The 14,473-nt window shown below is 40.0% G+C and overlaps 1 protein-coding gene across 1 annotated transcript; it reads left to right on the forward strand.

Moving 5' to 3' along the window:
* Window positions 1–28: 28 nt before the first annotated feature.
* LOC145213035 (polycystin family receptor for egg jelly-like) lies at window positions 29–14,473 on the forward strand. The gene is made up of 22 exons (XM_080081279.1): window positions 29–167; window positions 383–945; window positions 1,359–1,647; window positions 2,054–2,260; window positions 3,124–3,315; window positions 3,781–3,993; window positions 4,334–4,476; window positions 4,757–4,895; window positions 5,244–5,477; window positions 5,947–6,108; window positions 6,185–6,289; window positions 6,452–7,623; window positions 7,850–7,999; window positions 8,069–8,229; window positions 8,410–8,702; window positions 9,028–9,262; window positions 9,870–10,091; window positions 10,481–10,609; window positions 10,822–11,034; window positions 11,103–11,433; window positions 11,724–13,685; window positions 14,102–14,473. The coding sequence occupies exons 1-22, from the start codon at window positions 29–31 to the stop codon at window positions 14,207–14,209; spliced, it is 7,362 nt and encodes a 2,453-aa protein (XP_079937405.1). The 3' UTR covers window positions 14,210–14,473.

Below are 14,473 nucleotides of genomic sequence, written 5' to 3' on the forward strand. Positions count from 1 at the left end.
GTTTTTGTTGATCACTGAACAATGCACAATGACCACCACTGTTAAAACACAATGCAGTTGTCAAGCAAAAAAGTCTGCAGTTACTGGTAGCTTTGTAAGTAATCAATCACTTAGAACTGAAATGATGTTAAAATTTGCAAGTGTTATTCTTCTTTTTGGAAGCCTTGGTAAGTGTTTTAGTTTTGGTGTATCAGCACTCAGCAGGTCCGGCAGCAGCAACATTATTTTGCATTTTCTCATATTGTACGTTTGTGTTCGTTTTTTTAAAGTATTTTTGTTACTAGCCGCTATGATATGTAAATAATCACATTTGTAGATTGAATAACAATGGTTTTGATGGGGTTATGTCTACAACTAAAACGTTTTATACGACATTTTTCAGGCTTGTGCTGCGGACAAGCTCCAACAAGGCTTACTATATCTATTCACGGCAATCGCGAAGAACTCTATGTCCTGGATTTTTCGAAAACCAAAAGCATAGACCCAAAGCCATTGATAGGTTTTGGAACTGGAACTACATATCAGTTTTTAGCCACTACGAATGGAGTCATCGAGTCGTGGGAATGGACGATTGACTGGGGTTTCTATCGGCATAACTCTCAGGAAATGACATACAGCTTTGCAAGAACTGGCGTTTACAATGTCCTCTGCAAAGCTAAATATGGTGGTAAAAAGTTAGAAGCAGGTTTTAACGTTCGAGTTGATCTCGCAACTGAAATCAACCCGCGGATTTTGTCGCATCTTTTAATCACCAACAACGATCCAGTGCAAGTCAACCAGAAAACTGATTTACTAGTCAGTCTGTTCAGCACTGTGGAAGAGTCGGAACTAAATGTTCATGGTTCCACTGTACAAGTACGGATGCAAATAAATGGAGATGATTCCAGCGCTCCTTCTAACGTCACCATTGCGCATTTGGAATGCAAAGACTACAAAACCGACAAGGTACAAAAACGTTTTCGACTACTATCAAATTACGTTTTATTGCTGATTTTAGTTTTAGTGAACATAATTAACACTTTCTGCTCTTTAGGCACTTTTCCCCGATGAACCTATATATAACGTCTACTGCCAGAAAACGGTTCAAATGCAGTTTCCACAAAAATCGTTGTATTCCATTAATGCTACACTGGAACACAAGGCACGAGATTTTGTTTCGTTTTTGCATATAGACCGTGGTTTCGTTTTTGCATACATTTGGGGGCGCAATTTCATAGCTGCTTTTATAGCTACTGTGGTTTGAAATATCAAACTTTCTGCTACTTAACTTTACCACAGTTTGCTTGTTTTGTTAAAAAAAGGTTTTGAAAAAATAATGCGCTTGTAGCCAATTTACTTAAAGTCGAAACAAATTGCAGATACTTCACGCTGGAATTATTCACACTATCTGCGTGAAAGATGACCTCAGTTGTCCACCGCCCGGGATCACTATTCAAGTTCCGGATCCACCTAAACTTCCAGTGACCTACCACAACGCTTCAATGCTTACGTTTCGTCAGGATGACCACATTCACTTGTTTTCCACTGTTTTGCGCGACTCCTGTCTTGATCAGAATTCAGAGGGCAAGTTCGAATTCGCTTGGCATTTGATACGTGCTAGTGAAGTTCGTCGCTGGGTGGGAACGATGACGGCACAAATGTTACAAGGTGTGTTTTTGATTTTGTTTTATAAGGATAAACTCTACCTCAGAGCGTCGATTCTTCTGGTTCACATTTGTATGAACAGATTGTGCAGCATGAAAAAGTAGACAAAAGCGTTTGTTTATAAGCTTCAACGACAGTATAAACGGTAAACGCGATAAGAAGATGTAAAATACGTCACTGCAATGTTTCGTTTTCCATCAGCAGTAGTTTGAGACAGTAGAATATATGCGTTATTTTTACACCTATGCCTTTCTTTTATCCGGGTGTTATCGATAAATTTGATATTCTTACATTTGCAGAGTTGTAGCAGTTAATTGTCGTTTGGCCGTCTGTTGATTATATATTGATTAATCAAAACAGTAATTGGTGTGTCACCGTTTTCATACTAAACTTTTTAATATATTTGCAGAGGTTCGCAAAGTGGACCTTGCAATAAGAGGCAACATCGAAATTGATAAAGTCACCGATTTTTATGTTCCGGCACACCAACTTGAACTTGGTTCGTACTTGGTTGTATTTGCGGCCACAGAATCGCCCTACTGCGGATCGAGTCCAGTGTTTTCGCATGACTTTGTGAGAATCGATGTGTTGCCGCCGTTACTTACTGCAGTAATCAGTAAGTAGACATACATGGAAAACTGGTGTTTAAAAGTATCTGGCAATTTTAAGGATGTTATTGACAGTGGCTGAAACGTGGTCTTTAAAAGGCGGCTAATGAGTCTTTTTTGTGGTCTTTAATCCATTATTTGCGCATGGAATGTTGTGTGTTCTCAAAACCAGGGAGTCGAACCGGAACTGAACCCGAACCCGCGAACCGGTTTGAGCGGTTAATTTCATTAAACCCGAACCGAACCCGAACCGCTAATTACGATTTTCTAAAAACCCGAACCGGAGTTGAACCTCACATTTTGTTTGGCGTTGGACCCGAACCGGACTTGAACCAGTAAAAAATGCAGTCTGTTTGATATTTTGTGCTTTTTTCTCAAAACAGCGCACTGAAGAATACGCGAGATAACACTTATAGGGCGTGCCAAAATTAACAGTGCAGGGGCAAAATTCTTTTGGAGTTTGATACGGCCAGGTATATGATGGGTAGAATTAAAATGAAACGAATAAAAATTTCCGGTTCGGACCGGATAATTTGCCCAAACCGGAACAAAACCCGAACCCGAAAATATACATTTTTAAAAACCTGAACCGAACCCGAACCCTTAAAAACAAAACCAAGTGAACCCGAACCGAACCTGAACCCATATGACAAGCGGTTCGACTCCCTGCTCAAAACAATGATTTTGACTCATTTACTATGTCATTTTTTGATGGATGTGACGCATATATTGCCACTCAATAATTTTTTTTTTTTTGAAACTCCACCTCTATTATTTTCCTATTTACATTTTAAACACTCAATAACCACAAAGAAAGGCAATTGCTAGGGCGTTTTTAAAACTGTACAATTTATTCTTTGTGACTTTGCAGATGGAGGATCATACAGAGAATGGAAACCGACTTCTGTTGATGAAGATTTGGAACTTGATGGTTCACAAACGTTTCTAGACAACGAACATTTAACAGAAGATGTTTATATCGCCTGGATTTGTCGTCTTCCTGCTCATCGAAACATAATTGCTGAAATTACCAATTGGAATGATATTTTAAACCTGAAACTACGTAAGAATGCCTGAATCATGCGGTTTATGGCTGAATAATTTGTGGTGTTTATTACCATGCCTATTATTAGAATCTATGCTACAGCCAAGGCTAGAGGGTAAAATTCAACACATAAAATAATAATTTATTGTATAATATGTTAAGTAATGCAAACTAAGAGTTGTCTGAGAGCCAGAGGCATTTGTCAAAAGAGCCATATCTGCCTCGCTTGTCATAGGTTGTCAACCCCTGTTATAAGGAGTAGTTCTGGAGTGCTTTGCACAAAGTTTTATGCACTTTTGTCCTCATTTGTGGATGTTCCATCGTGTAAATTTAAATTGTGCGTACTGTAGAGTGTAGAGTAAACTGTATAGTGAAACAGAAACCGGTTTGGAATTGTCGAAAATCATTCACCATTGTGTGAAATGTTACAAATCTGTAATGCTGTAGTTATAGAAGTTTCATTTGTCTCATGTCCTATTACAGAAACTACTGGTGGCTGTTTTGGAGAAGGATTTATTCTTAAAACAAAGGACCACACTGATCCCCTATCCAGCAATAAGATAGTAATACGCGGGAAAAGTTTTACAAAAGATTATGAGAGATTCGTTTTTTCACTAATAGTGTTTCGAAAAAGCACTAAAGAAATATCAACTTACGACCAAGAAATGGTCAGCAGTTTCGCTGTGGGGATAAGCGGTAAGCATTGTTTAAACTCACGTGCTAAATTTGATTTCTAACCTGTGCCTTGCCATATGGGAATGCATGGGAGACCAGCTGATTCGGTACAAAGCCTTTAATAGGCCTGGCGTACTATGACCTGCTAAATTAGTGTTGATACGCAACCACCAGACTTTATTAATATTCGGACTTTGTTTAGGCAACATTTTGGCTAGATAACAAAAGCGTGGGCATGAATCTTATGTCGAAAGCGGCCAATTGTTAAAAACGGGACAACAATTTAAGAACATCTTACTTTAAGATGGGTCAACCAAAATGGTGCGTTGAGACTAATTGGATACTTTTATTTACTGAGCAGTGCAGGTGTCCATCAGCTGTGTCTCCAATTGTCGTAAAACGCTGGTGAAGGGCGACCCCTTGCGGCTTGAGGCTACATGTAAAGGATGTGGGAAGATTTCCACGTCTGAACCACAGTGGAACTTAGTAGGCCCTTCGCCGAAGGTTGGTGATCCAATAAAAAATTGTCTTATTTATTCAGGCTTTAGAACGGTATAATATTTACAAAACTTGTTTAAAAAAAGATTGTAATTGTAAGGCATCAGCGACTATGATTGTAAAGCTATGAAAAGAAACATAAAAATAGTATTTGCACTAAAAATAGTTGTTCTGATATGTTAGCAAATGAAAACATTTAAAATCCCTTATTCTTGTTCTATGCGTTTAATTTATTCCAGTTGCTATACTTTAGTGATTTTAATTAAACCAAACGGTCATCTTTCAGGAGACAAGTACAGAAATACACACAGCAGTTGTTAAAAGCAACACATCCATTGTCACGATACCAGCTGATAAAATTCAAAAAGTTGGAGAATATGTAGTGGAAGTTAGCATTCTTGAACTTATTTGGCCAAAGGCAAAAAGTACGTGTGTCTATTTCGCTAGTTGATGGTTTGTTTTAATTTTAATTAAATTTACTATTTGTTCAGCGCAACAACAAAAGTGTTTGCTGAGACAATTAAACTGCAAAATTTTCCCTGCAAAAAATGATTACGGCCGAGTAATATGATAAACCACAAACAAATAGTTTGTAGTTCTACTTTTCCAAGTAAATATACATTTTGGTAGACATTTAAGAAGTTCACCAAAAATTCCCGCCCTGCCTGAGATTAAGGTTTTAGTGTCACTAACTTGCATAAAAATGGCAATGAAGACTTGTACGTTTATACTAATCCTGTGTACGTTTATACTAGTTTCTGGATATATTTCAGCTTTGACCACTGGCAGATACAAGTTCCATGTGGCAGCTGGTCCATCCACCGGACTCTGTGAGATTTCTCCAATCAATGGGGTCGCTTTAGTGACAAAATTTGACATCAATTGCCATAACTTTCTTGACTCCAATCCACCCACAACCTTTACAGTATTGGCTTCCCCGGAAAGTCGACACTCTGACGAACCGAATGGTGTTATGCTTTACCAAGGCATGGCCAAAGCTGTACATGGTACGGAAAAGCAGATAAGAATTGTAAATGATCCTAAATTTTGGAGCTATGCTAAACCTATTTTTTTTGTAAAATCCTTAATAGTGCTTACAATGAATTAGTTGGACAGACAGGCTAATCGAAATGACGTACAAAGTGTAGAATCAAAACACATCATGTGCTTATGTACCTTTCTCCCAATAAAGTACAGTAAATCTCGTTTATTTCGGACCCGTTTGGACCAAAAAATATGTCTGGATTATGCGAAGGTCCGGCTTAACCGATGTAGTGTTACCATATTAAAGATGATTTGTGCCTCGAGTTTTGTCCGAATTAGGCGAGGATCCGGATAAACCGAACCCAGTTTATCCGAGGTTTTGTGGAAAAGTATGACGCAAATATGGCAAAGTTGGAATTCTAATCCAAATCTACTAACGAGCTTGAAAAAAATAAACCTGTCAGAACTTCTACCTCATATTTCTCTTTGTAGATGTCTACCTTCCGCCAGGTAACGAAAACTTCGGGTACCGCGTCAAAGTAAAAATAACGGCAACCAATCAGATCGGCCGAACAAGCACCGTTTCATATCACGTGACCGTCGCACCGCCAACCAATGCGCAAATTTCATCTGGTGTCAACACGTTAGTCCAAGGTAAAGAGCTGTTTTTGCATTCTATGGTAAAAACAAGATTTTTATTGTTGTTGTATTGGCTCCGTTTTCACTTAAGGATCCGACTCCACTTTGTCGCATCTGATGAAAGCGGGTAATGTGGATGGTGCAGTAGGGATCATGTTTTCAGTCCTTGAAACTCTGCACTCAAGCAGCAATAAAGGTAAGTACTGCAATCTACGGTTGCTGAAGACTTTAAACCAGAGGGAAGGGATTATTCCACAAGGCAAATGGATATTCATGCCTGCTCGTTACACCTTGTGTAGTGATATCTAAGCAAGAAAAGAGATACTTTCAATGTAAAATTGACCTGTACTTATGGTAGAAACAGACAAGGAAGGAATCACCACAGTTATTCTCGGGCAATTGACAAGTCAAGCTCCAAAAACAGCAAAAAACGCCTTTCAGTTTGCTTCCGCACTTGCCTTGGCTACGAATCCTAAATTTCAAACCAACAATGCCGATAACAAGCGTACAGTTTCTAATTCAGTACAAGAAATCGTTACTACAATACTGAATACAGAACAACTAAAGACAGAGTCCCTTGTTACCAATCAGTACGTCGAGCCGGCTTTGAATTCTGCCATTGAAGCCGTAGGAAATGCAGTTACACTCCCTTCTTTGATCCTTGACTCAAAACTGCAGACCAATTTACTTGAAACAAAGGAAAATGTGCTGAAAGAAATTTCAAGCCTTTTAAACAAGGACAAGGTCTTAAGTATTGGGGATAAGGAACATATAACGTTTGTCAAGTCGCAAAAATCTAGTGAAGTACGAGTTAAATTCAAGGACACTGGTGTTGCCATAAATAACCACGCTGCAAACCGCGACTTGGCTATTTCTACAATGTATTACAATCCCTATTCCGATTCTAACACCAAATCAACGTTCGGAAGATCACAACTACCTGTGATTGGTCTGTCGTTTCTTGGCAACGTGTCAGGCAAATCGGCAGCAACGGGGCGAAGCAGCAAGTCCTCGACTTATGATGTTTTAATCCCGTTGCAGTCATCTAGGAAAAGTCAAAGTTACTTGACTTCCACTTCACTTGGAACCGTCATTTTGCCCCCAACTTGCGAAATTTTAAACCACAGCAAATCCTTGACGAAGCCTGTGCCGATTTTAAATGGAACTAATGAGTGTGGTGCGGTAAAGGTTAAACTCAATCTTTCATCTGAGTTATCAGGCAACACTAAGTCGTCGGAGCCCAGGACCTATTTTGTTGTGCGGCCGAAATTTCGATGTCGAAAGCCGGCAGATCCGTGCATTCGAGTGACCTTCATGAAGCCTATGTGTATCGGATGTTCCGAAGTGATTCTTTTGCCACGTACATCTAAAATTGCGGACAGCGACGTGATGGAAGAGCAATGGGCGTTTCCAGTTAACATAGAGGTGCGGGAAACAAACGTTGATGAGATTGCGATGTTGATCGAGAACTTGCAGGACGATCCCTTGGCACAATGGCGAGATGACGATGATAAGGCGAAGTTCCAGCAAGTACGTATAATTGAAAGTGCAAGTTCATCTTATATTTATTTTTACCTCGTAGATTGTTAGGTAAGTTGCAGCTTGTTTAATATGTATTAAATCTATGCTTTTATATGAATTGTTAAGTAAAAGTAAAACATCAAACCATCACCTGGTTTGGTAATTCAGAAAATTCCTGTTTAAAAACCAGCCCTTTTATTAACATTGTAGTTTTATCATTTTGGCATTTATTCAGGTAGAAATTAACGTTGTCAGACCAGAGTGTATGCTATGGGATTACACTACATCCGACTGGTCGTCAAAGACCTGTTCCGGTGGTCAACTGGTTGAAAACGAGCGACTTCTCTGTAGATGCGAACAAACCCACGAAAATGTATTTGAAAAGGTTTCTGAGACTACTGTACACAAAAATCCCATATAAGTCTAACATGCAAAGTAAGGCAATATTTTACAGCTTCCACTTCTCCTTACGGGTGGTTTGATCATTTTGCCTAACTTTATCAACTTTGAAGACTACGGGGATATTCTTGGGCGGTTGAAAAATCATCCATATGTTGCATTATCGATTGCTTTTTGGTGGATTGTCTTCTTTCAGGCATTTCTCTGGGCTCGACGGTATTGCCACTATAAGTTGCTTAAAACCGCATTTGTTTGAAATTTTAAAGTTTGATTTATACTGAACAGCGAACTTGTACGTGTGGGCTAGTGAATAATTATTAAAAATAAAAAAATACGTCAAAATACTTATACTTCCTTAAAATGTTTCTTATGTTGCATTTGCTAATTTTGACACAGCAAGGACAAGCAGGACCTGGAAAAGCGTCACTTTCACATACCTGCGGACAGTAATCCAAACGACCAATACATCTACGAAGTGGTTGTATACACTGGAATGCTCAGCAATGCCGGGACCACGGCAAACGTCACTCTGTCGCTGGAGGGCGACACAGGGGCAGTGAGCGATTTACACGTAATCAATGACGCAAACAAAACCATGCTGCAACGGGGAAGTGTAGATACCTTCCTTATAACTTCAAATGCGAATCTGGGAAAAGTAAAGACGGTTCGATTGTGGCACGACAACTCAGGTGGAAACCATAGTCAAAATTGATTAAGATTCTTATCTACTCTACAGGCGTGATGTAGAAAATTCAGAAAATTGGGCTATTTTACGCATACGCCAAATCTCTACAACAAATATATAGTTTTCAACTATTTATTGCATGGAATAATTGTACTTAACAACCCGGTGTAAAAAAACACCACCTATACCACACAACATAGTTTAACCCAAACAATGTATGTTTTTAGCAAATGTAAATTTTCGCATGTTATGGAACCTGCCAGTTTGGCCCTAAAACACCAATAGTACAAAAGGACCTAAATTTGCACTTTATTACTTTTTCCATTAAGGACCAGCGCCATCTTGGTATCTTAATCGTGTTGCTGTGTACGATCTTCGTTCCTCTGCTTCTCCGTCACTGTTCCTGGCAAACTTGTGGTTGGCGCTTGACATCGTTCCATTCCAGTGTCAGGTTGAGTTGCACGAATCATCCGCAGAAAATCTCGCCTCGTTTCAATCGTTGTTAAAAATGAGTTTATTCAATCAGATTCGGACTACAAACGTATGGTTTGCGCCTTTTAACAGGTGGGATTGCATGAATTTCCTTGTTAAGTTCAAGTTTAGTTTATTTGCACTTAAATTAAACGAAAAACCGTATTAGTTTACTGCAGTGGTTCTCAAACTTTTTTTTGTTGCGACGCCTCTGGAAAAGTGTTCTGGTCTTGCGACGCACCAGCAAATAAAAGTTAATGCGAAAACTTATTATTAAAGTTGTGTTTATCGATACAACCACCAAAAGCCACGAAACGGAACTATTCTGCGACGCCTTTGGAAAATTGAAACGACGCACCAGGGCGTCGCGACGCACAGTTTGAGAAATACTGGTTTACTGTATTATAATTAGGACAAAAAGTAAATTACAAAACTTAGACACTGTTGATTGTAATTGTATGGTCGTGGTTAAATGTTTGTTTAGCAAGCTTGTTGGGCCATAGAACATGGTATGAATTGATAGGTATATCGGTTACCAAGTCTTTCAAAAGTTCCGTTAGAAATGGACGAAATAATTTTGCAAGAATAGTTAGCTAAAGTTTGTGTTTCTGGCAGGAGATTCCACCTACAAATACAGTTACAATGCCGTTTCACAGCTAATCGTTTTTCTACGCACTTACTGTGTACTTTTTTTCAACAGGGTTGCGTGCAGTTCTTTTACGCGAATACAGCGCGTAGCTTGCATTATGGTGGCCGTGTTCAGCTGTATGTTGGCCAGTATCATGTTTTTCGACACTTCTGGAAGCAGCCACTACCAGCTCTCGGCCGGATACATAACTTTTGATTTCTCGGCTCTGATTGCCGCAGCAGAAGCCGCCTTGTTACTGGCGCCAGTCAATATATTTGTCAATTTTATTTTTAGGTGAGCCTAAAGGTGGCCGTCCTTAAATAGCCAGCAGCCTTGTGCCGTGGGCAATTGATTGCCTGAGTGTCAAGTCGTATTTTGGTGCCCTTCAATGATTTTTGTAGTACTCGCTGTAAGCTTAATTTATGTTACATAGTTAATCTCAAAACGACCTAGGGGCCAAATGCGGTCTACTAGAATCTGAAAATCTACTAAAAACAGATGACGTTTGTCTGACAATCATTAAAATTATTTATGTTAACCATTCAAAACATTTTAATAACCATTTATATACAGTCCGAGAACCATTTAAACCTATTCTCATTTTTTTTTGTGCGTCACATAGATCTAAAATTGGTTTGTTTTATGTACGACTTTTTTGTTTTAATGGGCTGATTTATTTTAAGGAATTTGCAGCCCTTTGGACTAGGCGATGGCATAAAAGCAAATGTAGATGAAGAGTTAATTACCCCAGAAATTGATATTCCAAAAGTGGTTCCACGCAAAATGACAATCACAAAGAAACCCTACATAGTGTAAGTGTTGAAGCTTTTTATTTGTTCCATTTATGAAAAATAACGCACGTAGTATTTAGGTATTCTCTGTTATTTTTTTACTTTTATTATTCACCAGACGTAGCCTATTGCACTTTTTTAAACAGAAAACAGACTTAAACCCTTGTCTCTGACCTCCTGCAACGGGCATCGTTAAATGTACACAACTGACCTTTTGAAACCTTTTTTTGCAGCGATAAGAAAGATTTAAAAGGACAGATAATTCAGTTCTTTGAGTTTCCTCTCCCCTCATCTAAACCAGTGAAGCAAAGCGCATGGGACAAACCTGTGTCAAAACAATATGAAATTGAATTGGATTCAGAAAAGGTGTACACAGATTTGTACAAAGAAATTCTTGCGGATTTAAAGGACATTCGCGAAATAGCACTAACGGTATCCGGTAAAAGGTATGTGGCTAAAATGTCCCATCTATACCACCTTTTACCACAGAAACGCATAAAAAAGTGTTTTTCAGTTTTGATTTTTCGTCGGAAGAAACTTCACAATTTGAAACATTGGGGTTTCATGACCACAAACTTGAAGGCGCGCCTTATCCAATTATTGGAAGAAACACAAAAAACAATTCTATTAAACAAACACTACCAGATGATATTAGTTTCGATGACCTGAGCGTAGGACAAGAGGATTCGCAAAGCAATATCAGTGAAAAAACGTCATCTCAATTCTCGGCAGATCCCCGTTCATCCAAGTGTCACTTACCACGATGGTGCAGCGTATTTGCATGGGTCGCAGTATCTTTGCATTTCACAACGTGTTCGGCGTTTACACTGCTCTACGGACTCCAGGTTGGTATAAAACATTGCTCCGAAACCTGGGTGTTGCGAGACTATGCTCTGTATAAGCCACAGTAAATGTTTTGCCATTTTTTACATAAAGCATCACAGAGTTGTAGATGGACAAAACGTTTAGATCCGATTCCAGTCCAAAAAAACCATTAAAGCCCGGTTTAGACTCGATAGCAGTTTACCGAATCCTTTAGCTGCCAGGCATACACCGAGATCTACGGGACTACACGCCCTGTTCGCAAAAGTCCATCCTATGTTATATGTAGTCAGATGTGTTTGTTTTTTCGCAGTACGGAAACGACAAGTTTCAGAACTGGATGTTAGCTTTCTGGCTATCCATAGCCCAGAACATGCTGGTGGTTACTCCGTTGAGAATCTTCTCTATTGCTGTGTTGTTCGCCTGCACACGAAGAGGTGTGGTAAACCTAAAGGACTGGCAGGGTTTCGAAGGCGAGGGAATTCGACGGGACGCTCTTCTACGCTGGCAAAGAATCCAACAAGCACATCAGCGACACTCTCAGTCATACACAGTTGATCCAAAGAGTCATAAAAATGGAGATTCAATATACTTTGCCTGCCACCCAGTTCCAAAACGTGCCGCTGAGATGGACAAGTTACCATGGTGCTACGTTAAACCAACCTTCGATCGTCTGGAAAAGGCGGGAAGGTTAAAAGTTGCGGTGTTGCATGTGCGCCACTATTGGTTAGGGGTTCTTGTCTGGCTCGTTATTATTGGCATTTCGACATCTATCATAATGTTACGGCGCGATTGGCGAGTTACACATCTCGACAGACACGTTGAGAATCTATTTTTACAAGACTTCGAAGACGTTAAGCGTGGTCCTGACTTCCTTGACTTTCTCGAGAGAAGTCTAGTGCCGCAACTCTACGGTGAATCCGAGGGCCCAGCTCTTCCACTCGATTTCCAACTGCTCGGGCCTATACGCATGCGACAAGTACGTTTGCTCCCAGTCACTTGCCATCGCAAGTACAATATTCCCTACAAACGGAGGTGTAAGGTGCCAGAAGACAACGTTAAGTTTGCTTGGCAGTATGACAGCCGACATTACAAGCCTTACTGGCAGAGAAGCGACCAGATTCCAAATCATGCCCAGCACCTTTCTACACCTTGGGAATACAGAAACCTTGAGGGAGTGTATGAAACAAAATTGCAAAGCGGAAATCCTTTGCGGAGAAGCTACTACCCGCATGGGGGATATGTTATCGACTTGGGGTACTCAAACGAAGATGTCGTGCAGAGTCTTAGGAGTTTACGCAATGCCGTTTGGGTGGACGCGAAAACAGCAGCAATCTTTGTACAGTTTTCAATCCAAACACCAAACCTCCGTTGTATAACAAGCGTAACATTGGTTGTAGAGTTGCTTGCCCAAGGCGGCGTGAGCTTACACAAAGAAATGACCACTCATCAACCGGTGTACCTTTACAGTAAGCTTGATCTTTTTGTGCCCTTTCTTCAAGCATGCCATATTCTAGTCACTGTGTGGTTACTCATCGATCTTATACTTCAATGCAAGAGAGTGCTCTGGAAAGGTCGGGGCGTCGTCTCGATTCTCACCGACTCGTGGAACTGGATTTGTTACATAAATGTCGGACTGACCTTTGCGGCTTACGCCATGTTCTACCGTAGTTTATCGACTGGAATGACCGTTTCCGCCAACTACAAACGAGATCCGGGAAGTTACGCACCTTTATCGACGCCAGGTTATTATACAGCTTCGTATACTCTTTTGCTGAGTCTTTCTACGTTTTTCAGCCACATAATACTGTTGAAAATTTTCCGAGGAAGCCAACTTGTGTCTGTGATGATGGGGACCTTCAAAAGCGCCCGCTACGAGCTTCTTAGTGTGACGTTTGTTACCGGAATCCTCGTTGTAGCGTTTATGCACTCAGGTGTAATTTGTTTTCAGCAACGCGTCGATTTCAAGACAACCCTGTTCTCGATTATGACTCTTTTCAGTTTGATGGGCGGCATGGATATTGAACACCCGGAGGTTGGCGTGTTTGGCGACTTGCTCTGGGTGATCTACTTCATGCTGTTCACAACCCTCGTTCTTGCCATGTTCGTGAATCTATACGCAGCCGTGATCGACGATGCCTATCATGAAATGCGTCAGAAAATTTTATCACGTGAAGGGTATCCAGTAGAAACGCTTGCCGTGGCGTGGCTGTACGAACGCGTATTATCCATGTTCGGAATCGTGTCAACCAAATTCAACGACTCATATGAAAACGTAAGGCATGTTTTTTTTTAATTTAAAATAGCCACAACGGATCTTTTACGAACAAAGTTATGTATGTGCTGTTTTTTGTCCCTGTACCTTTTTCTGGCAGGGCTTTGTACGGCATTTAAAACGATACTATATGTGTTTTTTTCGTTTTTGCCTTGACTAGTTCAATAAAGTATTGGTCCTATTAAATCAAACATTTTTCTAGGGCAACATTTACTGTGAACGTTTTACTAACATCTTCTAGAATCTAAATCATGACAATAAATATTGGTTTCTGTCAGCTTTTAATTTTGATTACCAGTTCAAAAAGTGTGAGGAGAAATATTGGTGGGCCAATTAATTTACTAAGACCTGTTTATATTTGTAATTTATTAAAACAACTTTGCCATTATATTTTCTAATCTTATCATAACTTGCAGGCTCGTGTTGGGACGAAAAAAGAAATGTCGCAAATTACCTTCCATTCAGTTCTTTCCCAAGATCGAAAACACTTGTCTCCTTCACGTGCTTTGCGAAATCGTAAATAAATTTCAAACCCTGAACACGGTAGTGTGTAAAAATGGCAACCAATACCGGAATCGTATTGCCGGCTCCTTGCACAATGATGAAAATGCCAATCGCCACTCGTTATCAGGTTGTTGATGAGCGCCAGGCCTGGTCGAAGACGAGTTCTTGATTGCTGGTGCGTTGTTCTGTTTTTAGACTGGTCATTAGGGTTGTCGTCGCTGTTCAGTCAGTATGAAAGCAAAATGTGTAGATGTTATGTGGAAATTCTTAGGGTATCGAATTTA

This window comes from Phallusia mammillata, chromosome 2 (assembly GCF_965637545.1).
Source record: "Phallusia mammillata chromosome 2, kaPhaMamm4.hap1.1, whole genome shotgun sequence".
NCBI lineage: Eukaryota > Metazoa > Chordata > Ascidiacea > Phlebobranchia > Ascidiidae > Phallusia > Phallusia mammillata.